The 22,479-nt window shown below is 48.0% G+C and overlaps 6 protein-coding genes across 6 annotated transcripts; 3 read left to right on the forward strand and 3 right to left on the reverse strand.

Moving 5' to 3' along the window:
* Nucleotides 1–99: 99 nt before the first annotated feature.
* On the reverse strand, nucleotides 100–2,437 carry F5891DRAFT_1007939 (uncharacterized protein). The gene has a single exon (XM_041360510.1). It carries the CDS (start codon nucleotides 1,981–1,983, stop codon nucleotides 349–351), a length of 1,635 nt encoding a protein of 544 aa, XP_041230760.1. The 5' UTR covers nucleotides 1,984–2,437; the 3' UTR covers nucleotides 100–348.
* A 41-nt stretch (nucleotides 2,438–2,478) lies between these two features.
* Nucleotides 2,479–3,995, forward strand: F5891DRAFT_1007941 (uncharacterized protein). The gene has a single exon (XM_041360511.1). The coding sequence runs from the start codon at nucleotides 2,926–2,928 to the stop codon at nucleotides 3,661–3,663; it is 738 nt and encodes a 245-aa protein (XP_041230761.1). The 5' UTR covers nucleotides 2,479–2,925; the 3' UTR covers nucleotides 3,664–3,995.
* A 627-nt stretch (nucleotides 3,996–4,622) lies between these two features.
* Nucleotides 4,623–6,572, forward strand: F5891DRAFT_1007953 (uncharacterized protein). Its single transcript, XM_041360512.1, has 4 exons — nucleotides 4,623–5,376; nucleotides 5,432–5,526; nucleotides 5,580–5,668; nucleotides 5,722–6,572. Exons 1-4 carry the CDS (start codon nucleotides 4,703–4,705, stop codon nucleotides 6,136–6,138), a joined length of 1,275 nt encoding a protein of 424 aa, XP_041230762.1. The 5' UTR covers nucleotides 4,623–4,702; the 3' UTR covers nucleotides 6,139–6,572.
* An 11,573-nt stretch (nucleotides 6,573–18,145) lies between these two features.
* F5891DRAFT_944034 (uncharacterized protein) lies at nucleotides 18,146–18,668 on the forward strand (the record flags this gene model as incomplete). The annotated part of the gene is made up of 2 exons (XM_041374521.1): nucleotides 18,146–18,415; nucleotides 18,501–18,668. Coding segments are annotated over 2 exons (438 nt in total), but the record flags the coding sequence as incomplete, so codon positions are not given.
* A 1,234-nt stretch (nucleotides 18,669–19,902) lies between these two features.
* Nucleotides 19,903–20,064, reverse strand: F5891DRAFT_943917 (uncharacterized protein; the record flags this gene model as incomplete). The annotated part of the gene is made up of 1 exon (XM_041374512.1): nucleotides 19,903–20,064. A coding segment is annotated over one exon (162 nt), but the record flags the coding sequence as incomplete, so codon positions are not given.
* Nucleotides 20,065–21,057: 993 nt separating this feature from the next.
* On the reverse strand, nucleotides 21,058–22,347 carry F5891DRAFT_943966 (uncharacterized protein; the record flags this gene model as incomplete). The annotated part of the gene is made up of 1 exon (XM_041374514.1): nucleotides 21,058–22,347. The coding sequence occupies one exon, from the start codon at nucleotides 22,345–22,347 to the stop codon at nucleotides 21,058–21,060; it is 1,290 nt and encodes a 429-aa protein (XP_041230765.1).
* Nucleotides 22,348–22,479: the final 132 nt, after the last annotated feature.

The raw sequence follows: 22,479 nt of genomic DNA on the forward strand, positions 1-22,479 counted from the left end.
ATCTCATTGCGGCTATAAGATTATCATTTAGTGTATGCAAGTCCCTGCATCAACTACGGACTTGATTCAAGCCAGACGATGATTGTCACATTAAATGTCCAGTCGCGAGCTATAAATTGTTTTTATACGCAGCACCTTTTCACAGAACTCGATGCATGTCTGAAGGAAAAGGAGGCGCCGGCGCAGCTAAAAGCTTCTAGATTGGTCAGATGTTAACTTGACCAGGTTTTATGAAAAAGCTCTCGCCCACAACGTTTCAGAATTCAGAATAATCGAGTCGAATAGAGTAAAAAGAATGGAATCATACAGTAGAACAGGTGTCATCAATCGGCCCGTACCAAGTAAGATTTACCCACAGATCTCAGGAACGCCAGTAGTCTCCGCAGCCTCCATCGCAGTAAAATCCAGTAGAGATATAATGTCAGCGAGTGCTCTCAAGCTCCTGCTTTCTGCGGCAGTGAAATGTTTCGAAGGGGAAGAATCTGATGTTGATGCGCGAAGTGAGCTCTGATCAAATTCCCGGATGGAATGGAGACATGGAACTGAGAAACGTTTGGTGGCGCGATCGGGGTGGTCAATAGGCTCAGACGCAACGCTGGCTGAATGTGCTTCTCGGTGCTTCGAGGAAGGCATGTAGGCGAGACCAGACGTGTGGTCATCCGAGGTCAGATCAAGCTTTGACTGGGAGATGACATAGAAGAAACCTCCTTCAAGCTCTGATGATGTGTCACACTTGTCCAAGTCCTCGACCTCAGCATCCTCAGTAGAATTCCGGGCAGCATCATACTTGATAACAGCGGAGTCATCGACAGGAGTTGTCGCAACCAAAACGCCTGCTGCTCCGCCGGGAGGAGAGCCCTTGTCTGCACCATTAACATCGAAGGAGTCACCTTGAGATGTACCTTTGCTGGATCCTTCTTCATATTTCTCTTCTTCCGGGAGGTCGAAGATATTTGAATACACGGATATAAAGTCGTCTCCGTCGTCCGAGAACCGAGAAGAAGGAGCACACGGAAGCGTCGTGTAAGGCTCGTGTTGGAGGGCTACAACATCGTCTTGGAAAAATTTCGTAGCATTGAATGAGACGGAAACAGTGCCTCGAACGTTGGCTAGGACACCTTCTGAATTCATCCATACATCATGAGGTAGCGTCTTGTCCGAGGGGCTCCAAGGGGATTCAAGACGGATCGAGGGGTCAGGTATCCCCACAGATGCTCCTGAGAACCCACGTCGAATTGCGAACGGGCATGCGCTGACGCTATGAACCGACTCAGATGCGTTCACTTGAGTGAGTCTCGCCGACGAAGAGATACGAAGACGAGGGCCAGTTAAACGAGGTATATTGGCTAAATGAGGTCCCACTGGGCTTGAGCCTAGAACCGATCCATTTGTGATGGAAGCGATACGCGATGAGAGCCTTCGGGGTGGAAGAGGGCTGCTCGATACCAAAGTTGGACTCCATATCTCAGCTACGCCAGGCGTGATGCTGTTGCACAAGTCCCGATCTAAAGGCTGGGCAAAACTGCGGAGCGAAGTTGGTGTACGAAGAGTGCTACCTTCAGCTACACAGCCAGGGGAAACTGTTCGTCCGATGAAACCGGGAAACGAGGAGGTTGCATGTTTCTTGGTTCGCAAGTCTTCATTCTGATTACCGATACCATCACGATAGAGGGTGCCTTGATGGATTTCTTCTGCCATAGTGTGCATTGCCGGAGACTGACTTGAGAGCCCTTTTTTCTGGGAGCTTCGCTGAGGAGTGTGCCTGTTAGATAGCTTGAGATCTACTAGCTCGAGTCGTCTGGGAACAGGCGGTTTGAGACGGGCAGGCTGACTTCCCGCTGTCACTGGCGTTGGCAGCGTTGTAGAAGGTCCCTTTGACTTGAACATGCCTGTGAATGAGTGGGCGAGTTTGACGAAGAAAAGCCAGAAACGTAAGAAGAGACCTGGAGGCTGCGGAGGTGGGTCGACCCGACGTACAGGCATGATTTGTTTTCAAGGTAAGGACAGTAATAGTTTGTTGTGAAATGATATAAATGCCACCCTCGATCCAAGCTTGATCGCTTTGAGCCGCGGTTCCAGGAGAGGCTGGCTTTTACATCATGCTCCTAGTCAGCCACGTATTAGCAACCGAATACACGTTCTGTAAACGTAACGAAATTCAAGACATCACCGAGTCACAAGTAGTTAATCACCCGAAACCTCCAAAGTAGATACTGTTCAGGTTGTCGTGTATCAAATTATCATTCACTTGGCTATTCAACATATTTTTCTGCAATTGTTGATATCCTTTTTCTGAAATAATGGTTCAGACCCCCTTGTACGTGGCACGTCGGACTCGTAGTAACGCCGTTTACGATGAAACTTTGCTGCAGCCAACGAAGGTCTGGACAAAGAAGTGAGTGACCCGGAAATTTCTAGAGAGTGACGTGACGGATGAAGGCAAGATCGTGGCCCACGCACAGCGTCACATTCCCCGCACACGTTCCGCCAGCGTTTGCAGGAAATGTAAATGGTCCGCTGACTTGCTTTGAGACGGGTTCTCCGTCTTCTTCTTCCTCTGTCGAGACTCGACATTCAAATTTGCAAGGGACTACTGAATGTCACACTTAAGTGACACACGGATAGCTTCAGTGCAGTCCCAGGTGAACCAATATGCGGAAGAGGCGTCCTCGCTGCCTCCTTCTCCAGACCAGATCGTCCACGAGGAACATGCCCCAGCTCCTCCTCCCCAGGTTTCTCCATCTGAGGCGTCTCACTCGGACTCTGGATTCAGTTTATCATCTAGCTCCTCCGGGGAGGTAAGTTTCTATTGATCCAAGACACGTGTAGTGGAGTGGCGGTCATAATCACCTAAACCCTGTTCTCGTTGTTCTCGATTAATATATGTGTTCTCGAGGAACTGCACGATCCTGACATTCGTCTGGGATGCTTCAGGTTACTGGGACTCCCTTTGATTTTGGGACACAGCGCTATGAATACCCCTTCCCTCCCACTCAAGGTACATCAAGCGATCCATATTTACCACTTTCTTCATCAATTACAATCACATCTCCATCCAACTCCATCTGGCCTTTGTGGCCTGCACAAGTCACAAAATCTTTCCCTCTCACTCCCCCTCCCCCCAGGAAAGTCAGGACCCATCCGAAGTTGCGATCGGTGGCTGCGCGAGAACCACCCGTTCCGCCTAGCCTAGCGAATAAACGTAGTTTCTGGAGCCTGAGCCTGCAACGCCAGGTCTCTGCAGAAAGTCAACAAAGCGACTTTAGCGACACCCAAACACGCGGCCGGAGGCTTCCTCCTGGCGGTGTGGGGTTTACAGAGGCAGACGCCTATTCCGCGTCTGAACCGGAAATCACTGTGCGCCGTCGTCAGCCTTCAGCATATGCCGTGTATGCTTCTGGCTCTAGGATGGATCCAAATGGGGGAACAGGCAATCAAAATGAGTTGATAACATGTGGCGGTCGTGCGCCAGAAGTACCGGTTGCGGGTGGACCAGTCTCTGGTCATGGGCCCAATGGTGGCCATAACAAACTTGACGTCGGTCTTCACTCGCATACATCATCAGGGGCACATTTGCTTACTGAATATCGTCCTATCAGCTGCGGCCAGGGAATGCGCCAAATCGGGGCAATGTACAAAACTCGTCTGTCGGCGAGGTTTTAAGAATAGTCGCCGGTCGACGTAGGTGATGATTCTTTTTTCACTGAACTTTGTGACGGATTTGACATCAGTTTTGAATTGGGTTTTACGCTTTTTCTTGGGTTCTTGAGGTCCTGGCGGAGGACATAGCTATCAGCACTTTGGTACGTGTTTTATTATTTCCATTGGATCTTCAAGCTTAGCCAGTCCTAGATGTAACAATCTATCATCAACATCTATTGTTGCATATCACATCTACTAAATCATCCACATTTCACGAATTCACTCATCGTGATAGAAGACTTGTACACGCGCGATATTCCTACTTTTTTTCTACTTACTCTCATGCATATCATTCCCCTCATGCTTAACGTCGTTTCGTCAATACCACGTCGATTACGTCCATAGGAGCAGAATTTGCCACCTCGCTTCCGACCATACCTGTCACGCCACGCCACGCCACGCCCTACTTGCTTTATCGCAATATGTTGTCCTCACGATGAGGATCACTACTAAGTTTGACCGGATTGCAGTGATATTTTCCAGCTAGTTCCAAATCGATATGCCAGATTCGATTTTACGCCTTTGCTTTAGTTTTGGAGCGAATCAAACTTGGATTTCTACTTCAGGTTATTAGTGCGTGTCTGAAACATTGTAACTATGTTCGGATCAAGGGGAGAACCAAGATGTGATTGGCCGTGAGATGCGCGAGTACTTCCGTGGGACGCGATGGCATAGATTGTAATCCGAGTCCGCAAGATGAAAAGAGTGCACTAGTGGTGGTGTAAGCTTCGCACATGTGTCACTCCGAGCTGCGGAAATGGCAGTGCTAGGTAGTACTGCTGGCACACTCTGTATAGGATCGTTAATCTCGCTATTGATCATATGCTGTGACGGCGCTACAGCCTGCCGAGTGCGCTTCGTTCCGCAGTCGAGGCTATTTTTGTACAGCCCTCGAAAGGCCATCATGTAATTACTATGATAGGCGATGTAACGTAGCCATCGTGCATATAAAATCACCACGAGTGGTCTATGCGGCAATCATCCCCACATCATTTCTGCCATGAGTCACTATCCCGATGAAAAATCTAACAATCCGTACGCAACCTATCTGGAGCCCCCTGTCCCGGCTCCTCAGCAGCAACAGAACCAATACCAGGTACCTTTAGGCCCACCTCCTGCATACACCCAGGAGGCATCTTATGCTCCGCGTGATAGCACGTATCAAGAGTACAACCCTCAGCCGCAAACATACCAGGGGTCTCCGGGATCAGTATCCCACCTTCCTCCAGGATATCAGGGAGATCAGGCACCACCAGCAACTGGTCATTACGACCGAAAAGGCGGGGAATACCCAGCATACCAGGGGGCTTCCTCAGGAGCTAGGGATCCATATGACCATAACAGGGCAGGATCATCAAATTACCCTGTATACCAGCCAAACAACAGTCTTAGCCCATACAATCAGACTCCAGGCGCTGTGCCACAAGATCGCGTACCTTCCTCAAATGGCGAGAGTAGAGGGTTGTCCATGGCTTCATTCTTTGGTAGCACGGGTCCTCCGCCAATGTGGCAACGTCAGCCGCCTCAGCATCTGCGTTACGACCAGTTCCCTCCCCTGTGTCTCATCTCAAACCAAACGGACCTGAGCAAAGGCTTCCCTGAGGTAGCTCCCCCATGCCAACTATGTGTTCACCCATTTGTGACGCATGATATCTCGGAGGAGGGTTGGAAACGGTCCGTAGACTTTTCATCAGGCCGTCCCATTTGGATTGATCTAAAAGGTTTTTAGATTCCTGGCAGACATCAAGAAAGCAGGTTCGTTATCTGCGGGACAACGCATCAAATCGAATGCCATACCCCTTATAACAGGTGCCAGTCTTATTGGTACGTAGTGCAACAAGCCATTGTAGAAAATGATCCTATGTCTGCACTCCTAGGCGGGTTCTTCATGACTGGAGCCATCGAGAAACGAATGAAAGCGAATAATCGCAATGCGGCAGGAGACGTCGTTGATAACTGGAACCAAGTCAGTATAAGTCCTGCGAAACACCATCAGACTATTCACCATCTTTTTTTCAGTACTTCTTCGGACCTCGCAGAATGGAGGCCGTTCTCTGCCAAGGGTCAGAACGCTTGAGCGGCCGTGAGGGAGCGGCCCCGCTTGGTGATTATAACCAACTCCGGACGGCAAATGGCCTCCGTCGCCGAGCCTCGAGTTCCTCGTCTTCTTCTTCGTCTTCCTCGTCTTCTTCTTCATCTTCCTCGTCTTCTTCTTCGTCTTCCTCATCAGATTCCGAGGATGACAGGAGTCGCAATAAGCATGGATTCGGGTCGTCTGCATCCCACAAGTTTGATAAAAGACAACGCCGTGCCGCAAGGAGGGAGGCTAGGACTGAGAGACGCCAGGAGAAACGCGCTCGTAAGGCAGAACGTCGCAGTGGTAAGGCCCGTATGGAACGTTCGGAGCCTTACCAGCTTTTCATTCAAGCTATCTAGTGAGATAGATGACTCGGAGTAGATGCGAGATAAATCGTCAAGGACATTTATTGTATTTGAGTCCTTGTGATCTTTGCGTGGTGTGATCAAAACGAGTCATTATTACAGACCCGGATAGTAACAAACCCTTTTTCAACGCCATTCGTGACAAATGAAGAAAAATGTGGGGTGGGTGAAAGGTTTCCTATGTGTTTGACCTTGGTGCACCATGAGTCAGCAGCCTGACACACCGGCGGTTTCTGAGTTTTGCTTAGGGTAAGATTTTAATTGAAATGAGAATGTCAAGTTAGGCATTCGTACTTTGAATTGTATCACTGGGATAATGGCAAATTTCGACTGACGGAAAAAATGACAAAGCAAATAACCTATTTCGACACCAATTTGACGTGTATTTTATACTCGAAATTTTTTCCTTCCGAAAAATATAAACTTCTACAATCCTATTTCGTGGGAAGATAAATTCGAAATTTCGAGGTGCAGAAAAATGTTCCGTAAAATATTATGTAATAACGGGCGTTTGGCCACTCCGGGGAATTTTGAATTTCCCCTACGCTTAAATGAGATTGAGAAAATGCAAAGTTTAAGCAGCGGGAGAATATAATGGGCATTCATTGGGCGCTCGCTGGGCATTCATCAGGTATTAGTCGTGCATTCGTAAATAGTTTATGTTTGAATATATGTGACACGTGACTTCGAAGACCTGTTCATTGAAACTGAACGCATTAATTATCGAACACGTTCATCTTCAGATGTTAATTCTACTTCAATCAACAACAATGGCTGAGCTTAACGCAAATGATGTAAGTTGTCGGTAGCCTGATGACATGCGGGTGTTGGCGCGTGAAACACGCACGTGACAACGCGACACGGCTTGGCGGAGTATCTCATAGGAATTTGAACCATTATTTATATGTTTCGTCTCGCTTGTTTCCTTTTCCCTCAGTCCGTTATCCACGACTGAGGGTATGTCTCTTATTTCTTCGTATACTACCTAGACACTAACACTACTACTATAGTCTGACGTTTGTCTAGTCCAATAGGTTATGAGCCCTGCTCACTCGTAAAATGAGCGAGCAGATATCTTCTAGGCAACGTCGCCCCAATAGGGCATCTATCACCACATTCACGCCGCCGGCGTGTAGAGTTAGAGATTGACGTCATCGAAACGATCATCCATTGACCGACGTCATCAAACATCGTTATATTTCCCTTTCGAGCGAGAAGTACCTCGCTGATAGACGTGGGCACCCCTTAAATAACAGGGATTGCTCGCATTCTTCTCTTTGCTCCTTTCCTTCTTATCATCATCCAGTATGGTAAAGCAACATCTGCATTCAAACAGTACCAATACCCATAGCAATACCCCCAGAGCGGCCATATCCACCCCCTCTACTTCCAAGTTAATGACTCCTCCTCCGCTTTCACTGCCCCAAGCTGTGACTACCACTTCCACCATGTCCGCTACGAACTCTAAGATAGCAGCCATCACGTTAAGTCATACGGACCTAGAGAAGATCGAACTTCTCGACCGAGGTCAGAATAACTGGGGGACATGGTCCGCCAAAATGCGCAACTACCTGCTCCTTAAGCATGGGGGGGGTTACCTTCTTGGTGTTGTGACATGTCCGGACGAAACCTTGGACCCCGAGGGTGCTAGCACTTGGGACCTCAACAACCTCTGCATTGTCGCAGCGTTGAGCACTCGCTCCTGCTCGGAAGATCAGGACTTCTTACTCCCCTTCATCAATGCACACATCGCATGGGGGGCTCTCAAGTCCTGTCATGAGCAAGTAGGACCTATCGCGCAGATACTACTCATCCAACAGGCTTTCGCATTGCGCTACCGACGCTCTGAGTGTTTCGTGCTTACTAGCACTCAGCTCACCGACCTTGCCAGGCGCATATATGCCATTGGCATCCCTAAGGAGGAAGATTTCTTAACTATCCTAATGCTCAATGCCATGGGCGAGGACCTCCCTCACGTACGAAACCACGTAGCCGACACCATCACTATCAGCTCGCCATCTGCTCCATATAGTCCCACCCATATCCGCTCCCATCTTGAACTGGAACAACAGCTCATCGACAACGACAAGGGAAAGGGTTCCAGGGATGTCGCCATGGTCGTGTCCAATAAAGGAAAACCAAACCATGGTTGCCCAACCAACCAGACAGCTTGCGCTGACTGTGGTCAGGCTTCCTCAGTCGACAAACGTCAGACCTCAGTTGTGGATAACGGACTGGATTACTAAGTACCTAGACAAATGTCAGACTATAGTAGTAGTGTTAGTGTCTAGGTAGTATACGAAGAAATAAGAGACATACCCTCAGTCGTGGATAACGGACTGAAGGAAAAGGAAACAAGTGAGACGAAACATATAAATAATGGTTCGAATTCCTATGAGATACTCCGCCAAGCCGCGTTGCGTTGTCATGTGCGTGTTTCACGCGCCAACACTCCTCCTTAACGCAATGCGTGCTCCTCCTCGAGTTCTTCACCATAGTCCCAAATAGTTCCGCAAACGACCGTGATCTTTCTTCGCCAACGCTTTCGTGAATATGTCGGCAACATTTTCGTGAGTCCGGACATAATGGACTTTGAGCTGACAATGGTTCACATGTTCTCGAATTGAGTGATATGCGATGTCGATATGCTTGACCTTCGCATGGTAAGACGCGTCCTTGGTGAGGACTATCGCGCCGTTGTTGTCGCACATCAAGGGAGAAGTGGAACTTTGAGGAAAACTGAGTTCGTTCAAGAGCATACAGATCCATGCAATCTCTTTTCCGGCCTCGGACGCAGCAATGTACTCGGCCTCGCATGTGGATAGTGCAACAGTCTTTTGTTGACATGCGCTCCAGGTAATGGTCCCGCTGCCCAGTGAGCATGAGTATCCACTGACAGAACGATGAGTGTCGATGCAGCTCACGAGATCACTATCCATGTAAGCCAGTAGCTGTATGACATGTTCCCCGCCGAGCACGAGACAAAGGGAGCGTGATCCTTTGAGATAATGCACCACCCATTTGGCAGCCTCCCAATGTACTGGACCGTATGAGTCCAGAAATTTACAGAGTTGTTGGACGGCGTAGGAGATGTCCGGCCATGTACCAATAGCAAGGTACATCAGCAAACCAACAAGTGATCGGTAGGGTGTGCGCGACATGAGTTCCCGTTCTGTATTGTTACGGGGGGAATGGTCGCGGCGGGACAAGCGTAAGCCTGGTTCCATAGGAATGGAGCAAGGTACAGCGTCCTGAAGCCCGAATTGTTTGACGATCCGGTCGATAAGAGCGGTCTGCGAGAGGGAAATGGTCCGAGCTGGGCGATCGCGAGTGATGGCTATGCCAAGGCAGAAGTGAGCGTCCCCAAGTTCAGCTACCTGCCACTTCGTGCGAAGCTGAGTTTTGAAGTCAGCGAGAGCAGCCTTAGAACTACTAACGGTGAAGAAGTCGTCAACGTGAACAGTGATGAGGAGAATACTGGCGGGAGAGCGCCGGTAATAAATGCAGTGTTCACTCTTGAGACGTCGGGATCCCCATGAAATCATTGCCTCGTTGAGGGTCTTGTTCCATACGAGGCCACCCTGTTTCATCCCATAGAGGCCTTTCTGAAGCTCCCATACGTGATCTTCGAAGCCGGGTGCGATGAAGCCTTCCGGCTGTTCCATATAACAAACTTCGTCCGAATCTAGCAGCCCATATAGGAAAGCGGTCTTTATATCTAATTGCTCGATTTCCCAATCGAGGGCCGCGCCGAGGTGAGCGAGAATACAGAAAGATTCGAGTTGTGCCATAGGAGCTGAAGTCTTGGTGTAGTCCTGACCCCAGACTGCTGAATAACCCCAGCATACGTAGCGTGCTTTGAAACGAGCCGCCGCACCAGTTTGGTCGCATTTGAGCTTAAATACAGGTCGGCCTTTCATCAGCTTACGACCAGCAGGTATGGAGGAGCGAGGTACGAGTTTGTAGACACCCAAGTCCTGCAAGGAGTTGAACTCCTCCTGCAGGGCGACAGTCCATTCACGAGCGTGTGGGGACGCCATAGCATCGGCGTAAGTTGCTGGATCATCGGAGTGTTCATGGTCGAAGTCGTCAGGCACTGCAGCAAATACTTCAGTGAGGTGGGAAAGTTCGGCCTCTAGCTCCTCAATGTCAGAGCCAGTGGACTCGGCGCTAAAAACATGATCAGACACAGTATCAAGAGCGCGAAGGTGTTCTGCGGCTGCGAGAGAAGCTAGGGCTGCCCGTTGAGCTGCTGGGATGTATGGTAGGCCCTCAATAGTACAGCATTTTTCAGATGGGACAGGCGTGCGTGAGGAACGGTGTGGAGGGGTGTCGACATCTGCATCAATAGCGTCAGAGACAGAGGGACGATAGGGAGTGCAGGTGGGGGATGGGGCAGGAACATGTTCTAAGGGTGTGTTCTAAGGGTGTGCTGTGATCATTAAAAGATTCTATAAACGAAATGTGGAAAGAGATAAAAACTTTGTTGGAGGCGCGGTGATAGCACCTATAAGCCTTAGAATCCTGAGAATAGCCAATGAGGATGCACTCAGTAGAGCGGTCGAAAACTTTGGGATTGTGTCGATTCTGGATAAGCACGAACGCGCGACAACCAATTTCACGCAGGTGAGAGAGGTTGGGTTTCTCACCGAACCAGGCCTCATAGGGTGTATGACCAGATTGAGACTTGACTGGCGTACGGTTGGTCAGGTAGCCCACAGTCAAGACAAATTCATCCCAACGATTAGCAGGCACATTGCACGAGGTACACATTGCGCGCTGACCTGCACCAAACTGGTTCGGTGCATGGACGACCAATACTCTCTCATGAGTCATATACCCTGAAATACCACTATGAAACCCTTTTCCCTTTTATCTGAAGTTGGACTGAGGCTAAGGGAATATTTTTTGCTTTTCTTTTTATTTTTCAAGTCTGTATACCAGCAGCCTGAATATTTTAGTACATTTAATTCCGCGATGAGTTTTGCTTAGCCAGCCATGGTGATGACTCAGACAAAATCCCACACATGTCAGGTGACTGTGAAAAATATTTCCCACATATGTTGTCCTGGAAAAACATTAGTAAACCCCTAAATACTAGGCTCGCGTCATTCTCACCCTTCAAACAAAGCAAAGCAAAGACAGCCACACACAGGATTCATATCATGTGACACTTCTTACTCTCTTTCTGGATTTGTCATCAGGGGTTGGACAGGTCACATGACTTAGCAAAATACCCAATGACTCACTATGACTCCCTCTGAATATATGACTCACTATGACTCTTAATGACTCTTGAATACACTAGTAGCACAGCCACATTTATTGTGTATATAATGACCCCAGTTTTTGAAATAATAAGAAGCAGATACCAGCAGGTAGTAGGGTGTTTCTCAGCCCAACTAACACTAAGTTGTGAAGTAAGGTGTGATAAGTGTCAGTACCAGTGTCAAGAACTGTTTCAAGACTGAGAGGAACACTCTCAAGAGACAGTAATACTGCAAGCCCATCATACTGAACGACCCGCTGTGAGCTCACTGTGTGCAACAACCAGCAAGCAAGGTACAGCCACACTTTTATTCTGATTTCTATTTTTTCTTTTTCTTTTCTTTTACTTTCACTGACCTTTGGTGTTCTTTGTCCAAAAATACTGATCCAAAATATTTGTGTTGTCTCTACGTCCACCTAAGACTCAGTAGTAGCATAGTGGGGAGACTTTAGGAATTGATAGTGAAGCTTGACCTCACTCATCTGAGTAGTGATACTGAGCCAAGATATTCTGTGCCTGCTAGGCTTTAGCCGTTGAAGAGGGGACTTGGTAGTAAACCCAAGGACGTCCGTTCCTGAGTCTGTTTGAATACTCAAAGAAGAGTTCCTTGACAGCAGGTTCAATATCGGGCTAAGAGTTCTACAATAAAGCATTTGACTAGTCTTGACCTTTGATTCTACCTGTTTTGTGCTGAGGGAGTTTATCATTGTAATTCCGCACCATTTCTTTTGGAGTATAGTTGGCACGAGGCACTGTTGTTGAAAGGGAACTTGAGGAAGAAACCCATATATTCTTTTGGTCATCGCCATACTGTCGGGCTGACCATTGTTTGTTTGTTTTCCTGTCAAGTCCAAAGATTGGATTGACCATTGTATTACTGATCTTGCAGAAGTATCCTTAGCTGAACATACCTTGGGTAGTATACAACTAGCCACCCACGAACGACCACGTTATCAGTCATTGGTATTTGTCTGAATCGCTGACCGTGGAGATATTTGTTTTTATAGGTGTTTATCTATAGATCATCTATCTAAGAAGACAGCACGCCTTACCCATGAGAGTGCGATGTAAATGTTCGACACGGCCGTTTTGAGCCGAAGTGTAAGGCGCAGTGAATTGATGTTGGGTGCCACGCGTGAGGAGCCACTCACACATGCCGGCTGATTTGAGTTTGCCATTGTCAGAACGGAAGATACCAACCCTCAAACCTGTCTCAACTTCTCGCGCGCGTTCCCAGGCTTGTAGAGCCGGGAAGGCATCACTTTTCGAGGTGAGGGGGATAGACCATGAATACGACGAGAAGTCGTCAATAATGTCCATTATGTATCTATGTCCCGTGACGGAGACAGAATCCGGATGCTCCATTAAGTTGACGTGTACAATGCCAAGCTTACGATCTGAACGCTTCCCCTCCCTAACCTTCGGTATGCTCGTTTTCGTCTGTTTGCCAAGAATACAAGTGTCACAAACGGAAGGAAGTAATGACAGGTTAATGGGCATACCGGTAGCAAGGCCAGAGCGGGCGAGGTCATAAATGGTACAGTAGTTGGCGTGGCCAAGGCGTTTGTGCCAGGTTTCTAACGTTGGCGCGCGGCTCGCAAGATACGCATGGTCAGCGGATAATTGTCCCCCGGAAAGCGTGTAGAGGCGCCGTGAGGTCAGAGTGCCTGTGAGCATCCACGGGCCTGAACCCAACACGAGGTAGCATCGAAAGATGCGGTACATCTATGGGCAGTGCACATAGCCGAGACGGACAAAAGGCGAACGGTCACATGAGGAATGAACAAGACATTGTCGAGCGTCAGGTGAATACCTTTCGCAATGATCAAATGTATTGTGCCAACACCAACAGCTTGGATGGACAAGTTGCTGATGCCGCTGACGACGCGAGGAGGAACAGGGCACAGAGTGTAGAAGTCTGATTCAACATTACTGATATGAACGGACGCGCCGCTGTCCAAGTAAAATGGAACGATGGAGGGGTCGACAGGGGTATGCGTGCGCTGATTAGGCACCTTATAAGTTAGACCAGCGAAGTCGACATGTTGGGAATGAGTGCACCAGTCAATGCTTGCTTGCAGGTCAATTGTGGTGAGGAGCGCATCATATACGTCTTCCGGTGGAGGCACTTTTCGTCGGACATGAGGAGGTTGTGGGTGTCCTGCCAGAATTGCTGCCAGCATGTGCAGCACAATGGCGTGCGATGACCTTGTCTTTCTTGCCTTCCATGGTGCCCCCCTTACCATAGCAGTCTTTGGCTGAATGCCACCAGCCCCCGCAGGTAGTGCAGCAATTGGTGTGGGAAGACTGACCACAGTCAGCGCAAGCTGTCTGGTTGGTTGGGTGACCACAGTTTGGTTTTCCTTTATTGGATGTGACCATGGCGACATCCCCGGAACCCTTTCCCTTGTCGTTGTCGATGAGCTGTTGTTTTAGTTCAAGACGGGAGCGGATATGGGTGGGACCATATGGAGCAGACGGTGAGCTGATAGCGGCTCATTTCAAAGCACGCTACGTATGCTGGGGTTATTCAGCAGTCTGGGGTCAGGACTACACCAAGACTTCAGCTCCTATGGCACGACTCGAATCTTTCTGTATTCTCGCTCACCTCGGCGCGGCCCTCGATTGGGAAATCGAGCAATTAGATATAAAGACCGCTTTCCTATATGGGCTGCTAGATTCGGACGAAGTTTGTTATATGGAACAGCCGGAAGGCTTCATCGCACCCGGCTTCGAAGATCACGTATGGGAGCTTCAGAAAGGCCTCTATGGGATGAAACAGGGTGGCCTCGTATGGAACAAGACCCTCAACGAGGCAATGATTTCATGGGGATCCCGACGTCTCAAGAGTGAACACTGCATTTATTACCGGCGCTCTCCCGCCAGTATTCTCCTCATCACTGTTCACGTTGACGACTTCTTCACCGTTAGTAGTTCTAAGGCTGCTCTCGCTGACTTCAAAACTCAGCTTCGCACGAAGTGGCAGGTAGCTGAACTTGGGGACGCTCACTTCTGCCTTGGCATAGCCATCACTCGCGATCGCCCAGCTCGGACCATTTCCCTCTCGCAGACCGCTCTTATCGACCGGATCGTCAAACAATTCGGGCTTCAGGACGCTGTACCTTGCTCCATTCCTATGGAACCAGGCTTACGCTTGTCCCGCCGCGACCATTCCCCCCGTAACAATACAGAACGGGAACTCATGTCGCGCACACCCTACCGATCACTTGTTGGTTTGCTGATGTACCTTGCTATTGGTACATGGCCGGACATCTCCTACGCCGTCCAACAACTCTGTAAATTTCTGGACTCATACGGTCCAGTACATTGGGAGGCTGCCAAATGGGTGGTGCATTATCTCAAAGGATCACGCTCCCTTTGTCTCGTGCTCGGCGGGGAACATGTCATACAGCTACTGGCTTACATGGATAGTGATCTCGTGAGCTGCATCGACACTCATCGTTCTGTCAGTGGATACTCATGCTCACTGGGCAGCGGGACCATTACCTGGAGCGCATGTCAACAAAAGACTGTTGCACTATCCACATGCGAGGCCGAGTACATTGCTGCGTCCGAGGCCGGAAAAGAGATTGCATGGATCTGTATGCTCTTGAACGAACTCAGTTTTCCTCAAAGTTCCACTTCTCCCTTGATGTGCGACAACAACGGCGCGATAGTCCTCACCAAGGACGCGTCTTACCATGCGAAGGTCAAGCATATCGACATCGCATATCACTCAATTCGAGAACATGTGAACCATTGTCAGCTCAAAGTCCATTATGTCCGGACTCACGAAAATGTTGCCGACATATTCACGAAAGCGTTGGCGAAGAAAGATCACGGTCGTTTGCGGAACTATTTGGGACTATGGTGAAGAACTCGAGGAGGAGCACGCATTGCGTTAAGGAGGAGTGTTGGCGCGTGAAACACGCACATGACAACGCAACGCGGCTTGGCGGAGTATCTCATAGGAATTCGAACCATTATTTATATGTTTCGTCTCACTTGTTTCCTTTTCCTTCAGTCCGTTATCCACGACTGAGGGTATGTCTCTTATTTCTTCGTATACTACCTAGACACTAACACTACTACTATAGTCTGACATTTGTCTAGGTACTTAGTAATCCAGTCCGTTATCCACAACTGAGGTCTGACGTTTGTCTAGTCCAATAGCGGGGACTGATGCATTGTCTGCAGGAAGTTGATATTAATGAAAACTACCATGTAAGATAGACTACCGCCTGAGTGAATACACTAATTCTACAATAGACTTTTCATGGGGAGGAACAAGCTGGAAATGACATGCAGGATCAGGGAGGAGGTATGGAGGAGCACACTGGAGGTATAGAGGAGCACACTGGGAACATGGAGCAAGATCTGGAGGATCATGATGGGAACATCGAGCACACTGCAAACATATGGGACCAACCCAGTCAAGAAACATTCACAGTAATGCCATCCGCGATAGTAAGTCCATTGCTGCCCATCCCCATTAGTAAATTACGATGTTTCTAGGTGCTATGGGACTACGCACAGGAAATCGTACAAGACGATATGGAACACACGCAAGCCCATCCGCACGCGCCACGTCCTGTCCACCCCCCCATCCAAATGTCGCGTTGCGACAAATGCCTCCTAGCATTGATGGTAGAGGATAGGTGCGAAGCGCTGCTCAGGTTATGGCGGGAGTTGGACGAGATGGAACATCTTCTGGGTTTAGAGCACATCTAGGCAACTGCACAGGCTTTGGAAACCCATGTGGGTGGTGGGTATGGGTGTTCCAAGGGTGTGGGTGGGGGTCCATGTTTCAGGCACCCGCACCCGCACCCTCACCCATACCTGCGGCTTGCGTTGACACGTCAAAATCACTATATTTCTCTACCTAAACAGGAAATCGGCTACTCGTACTGTACAGTTGTTAAAAAATCAATAGCGAGCATATCAGTATCACTATCCTCTAGCCGTGAGTCATAGACATCATGCAGCCAAACATATTTGCAAAAACAGCAAAATGAGTCACCAAACTCACAGACAAGGTGAAGGCAGCCCTCGAAGAGAAGCTTGATGGCCCCTCGACTAAGAAATGGAAGAAAGACATGAATGGGGAAAATGTGGCACCGAGCCAGTCCAAGAAGGCTAAAAGTATCCCAAACCACGGTCGCACAAAGGATGACATGGAAGACAATGTCACGGCTACTCCGAGTCCCGCAGCTACACCAGTACAGGGACATCGAGCAGTGGTTTGTACTGAAGAGGAAGAGGTTGATCTGCATAATGATGTGATCATGGTCGATGATGACGAGAGCGACGATGATGCCAATGAGACTCGCAATCCAAGTCTGGACATTGAAACTGCTGAAGATGAGCTCAGTACGCAATACGATCTTCAATTAAAACAATTTGTTAATCAGATGATAGCTCGACTAATGAAGGAGTGGTGCTCACCTGTATACGCATTCTTCGAGCCCAAACCACGTATCATTGAGCACAATGGACGTCACACACATCAGTTCAAGTGCTGTGCTCGAGGATGCACAACTACAATTCAACGATTCCTCGACAAAAAGGATGTGAGGTCTACTGGTAACATGCAAAAGCACATCAAATTGTGCTGGGGTGATGAGGTTCTGCAATCTGCAGACCAAGCCAAAGATGCCCAGGAGGTTTGGACTAAGATAGTTGGTAGCATCCTACGGAGTGGGTCAATCACAACGTCATTCGAGCAAAAAGGCAAGGGGAAAGTGACATACTCGCATCGCCAACATACACAGACTGAGACAAAGTACGCTGCCATCTTTCCTAACTGGATTGAGAGCTGAGATAGCCACGATAAGGGCTGAAATCGTTCGTTGGGTCGCCAAAAGTCTACGACCATTCTAAATTGTCAGGGACAGGGGATTTCAGTCTCTTATGAAGACCGGAAGACCTGAATATTACTTACCTTCGGCTGCTACAGTGTCGCGTGACATTCGGTTGGTCTTTGCCAGGACAAGACAGTGCATAGCTAAAATCACAAAGGCACGGTCATCATTTAAACATAGCGCAGCATGAATCTAATATACCCACTGGCAGGAACATGAAGGTAAAGTCAACTTCACAACAGATGGATGGACTTCAACAAACCATCAGGCTTTGGTCGCTGTATCTGCGCACCTCGAACATAAAGGAGTGCCGCTGAGTCTGCCGTTAGATATTGTTGAGATACCAAAAGTAAGGATGACCTACTTTGGCCTGACTTGATTGATATTGAGCATGTTAGTCGCATACCAGCAAGGAATTAGCGGGAGCGTTTGAACAGATACTAGATGATTTTGGAATCATAGAAAAAGTTAGTCCAATCAACACAATGTATTCAATGAGACTTACTGCAATGAAGATCCTGGCTGTTACATGCGACAACACATTGAATAACACAGTAATGATCGACGAAATCAGTACCGCACTCCCCGACTTTGGCGGAAAAGCATCGCGCACACAGTGCTTTTTGCACACCATCAATCTTGTAGCAAAGTCCTTGCTCCATGAATTCAAGGCATCCACAAACGACAAGGACACAGAAGAGTCAATAGCTGATGACGAAGATGACATGGATGGCTTGGTCAATGAAGTTTCTTTGTTGACAGATATCGAGCAGGAAAACCTTAGGAATAGTGTGCATCCCATCAAGTTAGTACTCACAAAGGTGGGAGTTCAGATCATGAAACATACCTTGAAAATTGACATAGTACCTAGCTTCGCAAACTCGGATTCAAGATCATACATTTGACAGTTAAACTCCTCCCGGCCTGGCATGAAATTCTTGAAGCTTTGAAGATGAGGGTTACGACACTCCCACGGGATGTTTCCACACACTGGAACTCGACATTCAACATGGTCGAGTATGCACTGAGGCATCGAGAGGCGATTGATGCCGTGACCCAGCGACGAGACCTGGGCTTGCGACAACTTGAGTTAACAGACCACGAATGGGTAATTGCAGAGCAATTACGGGATGTCTTGAAGGTGTGTGCACATATGTAACCATATGTGACACTGTATATTACTTAATTAGTAACACTTACATGACACTTTGCTCTAGATCCTCAAGGACGCAACACTGTTCTTCTCGCGTTCAACCCCAAACTTGGCGACCGTTATCCCAGCAATGGACCTAATCGACAAGAAACTGACCACTTACTCCTTGAATGCTTCATTCCTTCCATCGATTCATGTAGCTGTAGGACTCGCCAAAAAGACATTGAATCGCTATTACTGACTGACAGATACATCGGAAGTGTACTGTATTGCCATGGGTGAGTTTCTTTCTTAATCTATGTCATTTGTCTGACCTCTTACTTTTAGTTCTACACCCACGTCACAAACTCACATATTTCAGATGTGCGAAGTGGGAAGACACTTGGATTGAAACTGCTTGTATGGGAGACATTTGAGCGCTCATACTCCGACTCGATGTTGGCAGCCTCACATGCAGACTCTGAGGCAGACGATGGTATAGCAGCAGAAGTTTCTTCAGTGAGTTTTATTGTCTGTCTTGATGCACTCGCTGACTCACAACCTATCTACATCCACAGGGCAACATCTTCGACAATATCCCTGCACTTGCACCCCCGACAAGTCACTCTGTAAACGAACTTGACAGGTACCTGGGCACTGACATTGAGCATGTTGAGGACCCCCTTGCTTGGTGGTATGAATGTTGTATTGTTTATCCATGCCTTTCTCGCATGGCGTTAGATTATCTTAGTATACCTGGTATGTTTTGTTTTTACATTTATTTCGTATTAAGGAGCTAACTATTTGACTATGGTAGCTACTTCCGTGGATGTTGAACGTCTTTTTAGTCATGGGCGTCTCCTCCTTTCACATGTTCGCTCTCAATTATCAGCTCAGTCAACCCGCGCACTCCTGTGCCTCGGATATTGGAGCAAGCTCAATCTAGTGAAGACAGAGGATGTCATGTCTGTTGCAGCACTTGCAGATGTTGAAGGTGAGGAGGAGCAGGAGCTCGAGATTGGGTGGGATGCCATTAAATTAGAGTAGCTACATTTTGTACATGAACTGTTTGAATTTGCAGCAATCCGCAGGTATACCCTTTGCGGGTTACTGTGCGGGTCATTTACCCGTCCACCCACGCAAAAACCCAGACCCACTTTGAGGGTATGGGTATTCCTCCGGGTGTGGGTGTGAGTATGAGTGCTGACACCTGGGGGTTTACCCGTGCAGTTGCCTAAGCACATCTAGGGATGTAGGAGGAAAAGCCAGAGAAGGAGAAGGGAGAACGGAAGTGATACAATGATTAGATACCATTAACTACCCCTTATGATTTACGAACTTTTTTTTCTGGAATGCCATCCATCACTTGCTTGGCTTGGATGTCCCATCAGCATACAGGTATTCTACCAAATGAGTTGTCAGTTCCTGGCGGGTAGCAGTTCACAAACCTTCTTTTCTGGAATGCCATCCACCACTTGCTTGGCTGGCCCATCTCATCAGCATACAGGTGTTCTACCAGATGAATTGTCAGTTCCTGGTGGGCAGCAGTTCATGAACCTTCTTTTCTGGAATGCCATCCACCACTTGCTTGGCTGACCCATCCCATCAGCATACAGGCATTCTACCAGATGAGCTGCCAGTTCCTGGCATGCAGCAGTTCGCAATTCATAAACCTTCTTTTCTGGAATATCCACTGGTTGCTTGACTCACCCATCCTGTCAGCATATAGGTGTTCTACCAGACAAGCTGCAAGTTGATAATATGTATTGTAAGTGTAAGCATAAGATGAATACAGGCTCACAAAGTACTAGAAAATATCATTGATCGAAGGACACAAGGTCATCTAGGCCAGCTACCAAACTGAGGATCTCAACGTCATCTTCAGGATCCAGCCTATGCTTCTTGCCAGGTGGTGTGACTTGCACCCGTGCGGACATCACATCTTGTGAGGTGCATAGTGACTTGGTGTATAAACGATGTCCGCTTTGCTTGTTGGTCGGATGCATTTTTTGCAGTACGGCCACGTCTTTGTCAGGCCATCCGGATGAGCCAAGGTGCTTCTCATAGATATTGATGATGACCTTGTGTGTGTGCAGGACCTGCATACCTATCTCCTTCTGGTAAGCAGAAGACTCCAACAGGCAGCGTTGCATGACATCTATCATCTTTTGCTGTGCAGCCATGCGCACAGACCCAGCTTCGTCCAAAACTTCCTGCAATGAGAGCCACAATCACACAAGTGACTCCTGTGCCTCAGGGGAAACTGAGGAGTACCAATGTGAGAAGAACTGGGCTAGTTCAATGATGAGATTGTCGAGTGGTTTGCAGCTGACGAATATATCATGCGGAAAGTAGGTTCTAGCGACAAGCCAATCTGATTTCACGGATCCTCCGGTCCCCACCAGCAGATCAGCGTCAAAGATCTGCAAAATGAATTGCATCCGGTCAATGACGCTCATGTAGCTCTCCCTGTACTTCAAGGCTGTCCACAGAACGACGTACAGACCGGATTCGAGGTCATCCTCGACAGCATGGACAGCAAAATTATTTTTAATGAGGTGAGCAGACATGAACTGCCAGGTTCCCTTGGTGATGGCAAAATCAATACAATATATGAGTTTAGAAAATGAACATACCGTGCAGGTGGTTTGTCAAGGACCCTGAATGATAAGTAACTTTGCTAAGTCCCAATAGATGAGAAAGCCCCTCCCTCGGTAGATAACGATATTTCTGATGCTGAGATCTTGATGTAATATTTTTGCATTTTTAGATGCATCCTGGTGGGCTGCGTGGATAATGAGTATGGACATTAGGTAATATGTGCAAAGTAAATATGTACCAAGTAATGCGTCACGAACAGACTGGACGAGTTCACGAGAACTCTCAAAATCAGTCAATTGCTTGCCTACAAGATCGAGAACCAGGCGGTGAAGAATGTGGGGAGTGACAGCCTTGTTGGGGCAAGCCCATTTGGCGCTCCCAAACTTGACAGTCTGGGTGTTTTGCTCAGGAGTAGTGTGGATCACATCATTAAATGCGATGCATGATGTGACATTACGAACATTGTGCGACTTCAATAATTTGTGAGTCTCACCTTCCGGTAGAACATCCTTTAATGACATGCGCCAAGAATCCTTGAACATTACAACCCTGTTGTTGAGAATATCAAACACAGGACATGTGCAAGTCCAGCGGCCAATGAGCAGAAAACATTTTGCAACAGGTTGGGGGATGATCAACGTCAACCAGTCAGAGTCCTCAATGGCAGGATCCTGAGGGACTGCAACTTTCAACATGCATGTGGTAGTAGCGAGCTTTAACACCGTCCTTGTGAGGGCAGCATCTTCATTGCTAGCAGGGGTTACAGAAGTGTCAATGCCATGCAGGGCAGGCGATGCTCGTGCAAAACGATAGAAGAAATAGGCCAGGTGTGACTCATGGTAGTAGTTGAAGGTGTTGGTGACAATAGCTCCCTCCCTATCCCATCTGATGATGCGAGCACGATTGTGGATAATGAGGACAGAGAATGCATGGGTACGATATTGAGTGCCAAGCTGAGCGACAGCATAGCTGGTTATTTGGCCCAACGTATCGAAGCCCTTATCGGTTTGTGACACAACTGACTGATTGACTCCAGGATTTTTACAGAATGCGTCGTGGATATTATTCCATTTGAATTCGATGTTGACTTCGAATTTGGAAATATTGCAGCCGTGTGATGTTCCGTCGCTGTATACATATACATCCGGCTTGACGTTGAATGTGAATGATGAGCAGTTATTGGTGTCTGCATGTTTGGAACTGTTCACAAATGATAACTGGGGAGCGAAGGGTCGTATGCCGTTAATCTGCAGTAAAACTGTCAAGGATCTGAATATCATAAGTGCGGAATTACTCACAAATCGATTGTAAGAATCCTCCTCTTTCTTAATAGATTGCATGTCGAACACTTCAGCATTGGAGGCTGAAGCGAAGCGTGAAGCAAAGTCCGAAGTGTCATAATCTTCAGGGTTCGGCAGGAACTCATTGAGGAAGTTCTCTACTGGATCGGGCCAATGACATAGTTTTGCATC

This window comes from Suillus fuscotomentosus (assembly GCF_016647785.1).
Source record: "Suillus fuscotomentosus strain FC203 chromosome Unknown F5891scaffold_7, whole genome shotgun sequence".
In the NCBI taxonomy this organism is placed as follows: Eukaryota; Fungi; Basidiomycota; class Agaricomycetes; order Boletales; family Suillaceae; genus Suillus; species Suillus fuscotomentosus.

Bases quoted from the DNA above. Each gene is read 5' to 3' on its own strand.
- F5891DRAFT_1007939 (XM_041360510.1), bottom strand. From the start codon at position 1,983: ATGCCTGTACGTCGGGTCGACCCACCTCCGCAGCCTCCAGGTCTCTTC.
- F5891DRAFT_1007941 (XM_041360511.1), top strand. From the start codon at position 2,926: ATGCTTCAGGTTACTGGGACTCCCTTTGATTTTGGGACACAGCGCTAT.
- F5891DRAFT_1007953 (XM_041360512.1), top strand. From the start codon at position 4,703: ATGAGTCACTATCCCGATGAAAAATCTAACAATCCGTACGCAACCTAT. The intron at 5,377-5,431 runs GTCCGTAGACTT...AAAGGTTTTTAG, and splicing joins TCGGAGGAGGGTTGGAAACG to ATTCCTGGCAGACATCAAGA. The intron at 5,527-5,579 runs GTACGTAGTGCA...CTGCACTCCTAG, and splicing joins AACAGGTGCCAGTCTTATTG to GCGGGTTCTTCATGACTGGA.